Below are 2610 nucleotides of genomic sequence, written 5' to 3' on the forward strand. Positions count from 1 at the left end.
TGATGGAGGATGTAGGAGCAAGGGGAGAGAGAGAGAGAGAGAGAGAGAGAGAGAGAGAGAGAGACACATACTGATGCAAAATACTTACACTTAGAAAAAGTTCTACATTTTCCTCATTAAAATACCAACAAAATACTCAAAAATTCAATTTTTTATATTTCATTCTATTAAGAAGAAAATGATTATGAACATGAAATAAAGAAAATACACTACATGTAGCCTGAGGCGGCATGTGTGTGGATGTCACCGTGTTTGTGCAAGTCACTTGTAAGACTGTGAAATACTGTGTTTAAAAAAAAAAAAAAAAAAAAAAAAAGAAAACATAGACGAGTAAAATTGTGGACACACAAATGTAAGATGTAACCCTGAATTGACTTTGCTGTACAGGTCATTACATGAATTCTGACTTTGTTAAAAAAATCTCATTACCTTGTCCTTGAAGTCGGCGTGGTTCTGCAAAATGGCCCGTTGGTAGGTCCCTGTGCGCACATAGTCCTGCATCATATTTTGTTGCTGCGAGAGGTAGCCATAAAACTGCAAGTATTAAAAAGACAAAAAGAAAAAAATTACTATTCATTATTGTTCAAACAAAACCAGATAAAACTAGAAACGGAAGCAGCAAATGGCCAAAACAAAGGGCCATCGCTGCCCGTGGCCAACTTTGGGGTTGGCCAATTTTTTAACAATCACAAAATACGACTCTAAAATATATATATTTTGTCAGGCCTGATGTGCGTGCAAAGTTTGTTTTCCCAAATTTTAAGGACATCAGCATCACCGTCATTTTCTTTGGCAAATAGTGCATCGCCCCTGCAATAGCATTTGACGAAATTAAAAGCAAAGCTCATCAAACATGGACTAATGCAAAGTGGGGAAAGTGTTCAGTGGCCTGATGAATCCACATTTCAAACCGTTTTCGGAAATTGTGGATGCCGTGTCCTGCGGGCCAAAGAGGAAAAGAACCATCCGGACTGTTAGGGACGCAAAGTTCAAAAGCCAGCATCTATAATGGTATGGGGCTGTGTTAGTGCCAATGGCATGGATAACTTACATATCTGTGAATGCACCATTAATGCTGAAAGTTTTTGGATTTTCTGCTATCCAAACAATGTCTTGTTCATGGACGACAGTGCTTATTTCATCAAGACAATGCCAAACTACATTCTGCACGTGTTAATGTTTCCCTGCCTGCCTGTTTCCCATTGAAAATGTGTGCCACATCATGTAGCAAAAAATACGACAACGGAGACCCCGGACTGTTGAAGAGTTGAAGCTGTACATCAGGCAGGAATGTGAAAGTATTCCACAAAGCTTCAACAATTGGGGTCCTCATTCCCCAAATGTTTCTTGAATGTTGTTGAAAGAAAAGGTGATGTCACACAGTGATAAACATGACCCTGTCCCAGCTTTTTTGGAATGGGTTGCAGCCATAAAATTCCAAAACGATTATTTGCTAAAACAATTAAGTTTATCAGTTTGAATATTAAATACAGACCCTCTCCCCCACCCCCAAAAAATTTACATCATGGAAAAGTTTATTTCCATTCAAAAAGTTAAACTTTCATACTGTAATACATTTGGAGCCCAATTTAAATGATTCCAAGTATGTAATCGTTTATTTTTTTCTTTCTTCAAAATTTGTGTTTCCAGCTCATAAAACCCATGAAACCAGGAATTCAAAATCCTGTATATGAATACTGTGGAGAAATTAGCTCTAGTTTGGTTCAATTCTCTCTGTTCAGGTCAAATGGGGAAGATTGCAGACTTGACAACTGGCCAGAACACCATCATTGATCACCTCCATAGAATGTGTAAGCCACAGACGTTCATAGCTAAGAAGGCTTGCTGTTCAGAGTGCTGTATCCAAGGATATCAATGGAAAGTCTAGTGGAAGGTCAAAATGTGGCAAAACAACAGGTGCCAGCAAAAGAGATGACCGTAGTCTTCGGTGGATTATCAAACAGAGAAGATTCAAGACTATTTAAAAGATCCAGGAGGAGTTGCATGGGACAGGAGTCACCGCTTCAAAAACCACCACATTCAGATGCATCCGGGAAGTTTAAAGGAGTATCCAGCATGCCTTGCGGTGCGGTGCCCTTTCTGGAAACAGTTAATAATTACAGTTGTTGTTGTTAGTTTATTCTGTCCCACAGCAACAATTCATTACTTTCTTACACCCACCTCTCACCACCTATTTCAGGGGTAGGAAACTCCGGTTCCTCGAGAGCCATATCCTGCCTGTTTTAGATATCTTTCTACTTCAACACAGCGATCGGCTCTTCAGCAAGCTCGGTCGAAGCCTGAAACGATTATGATCAATTGAATCGAGTGTGTTGGAGGAGGGAGAGATCTAAAACAGGCAGGATATGATTCAATTCACTGCATTGCTGTTCAGTCCGTTAGCCGGTGGCAGCTGTGTGGTATAACTCATTCAGTACCAGCCAATTCTGGACCAAGTCTGAAAAGACGTTTAAAAACGTCTTTGGGAGTGAATGAGTTTTAAGAATGTTAAGTGAAAGCTTTTTATATATATGTGTGTGTGTGTGTGTGTGTGTGTGTGTGTGTGTATATATATATATATATATATATATATATATATGCACACACACA

General features: G+C 39.2%; 1 protein-coding gene across 5 annotated transcripts in view; it reads right to left on the reverse strand.

Annotated features, from left to right (window-relative positions):
* The window catches only part of carm1 (coactivator-associated arginine methyltransferase 1), a 55456-nt gene that overhangs the window by 36889 nt on the left and 15957 nt on the right, over positions 1-2610 (reverse strand). For all 5 annotated transcript variants that reach the window (XM_019897415.1, XM_019897414.1, XM_019897417.1 and 2 more), the window contains exon 4: positions 430-534. In XM_019897415.1, coding sequence (XP_019752974.1) covers positions 430-534 — 105 coding nt within the window. The remainder of the gene's footprint in view (positions 1-429; positions 535-2610) is intronic.

This window comes from Hippocampus comes, unplaced genomic scaffold (assembly GCF_001891065.2).
Source record: "Hippocampus comes isolate QL1 unplaced genomic scaffold, H_comes_QL1_v1.1 scaffold238, whole genome shotgun sequence".
NCBI classification, from domain to species: Eukaryota; Metazoa; Chordata; class Actinopteri; order Syngnathiformes; family Syngnathidae; genus Hippocampus; species Hippocampus comes.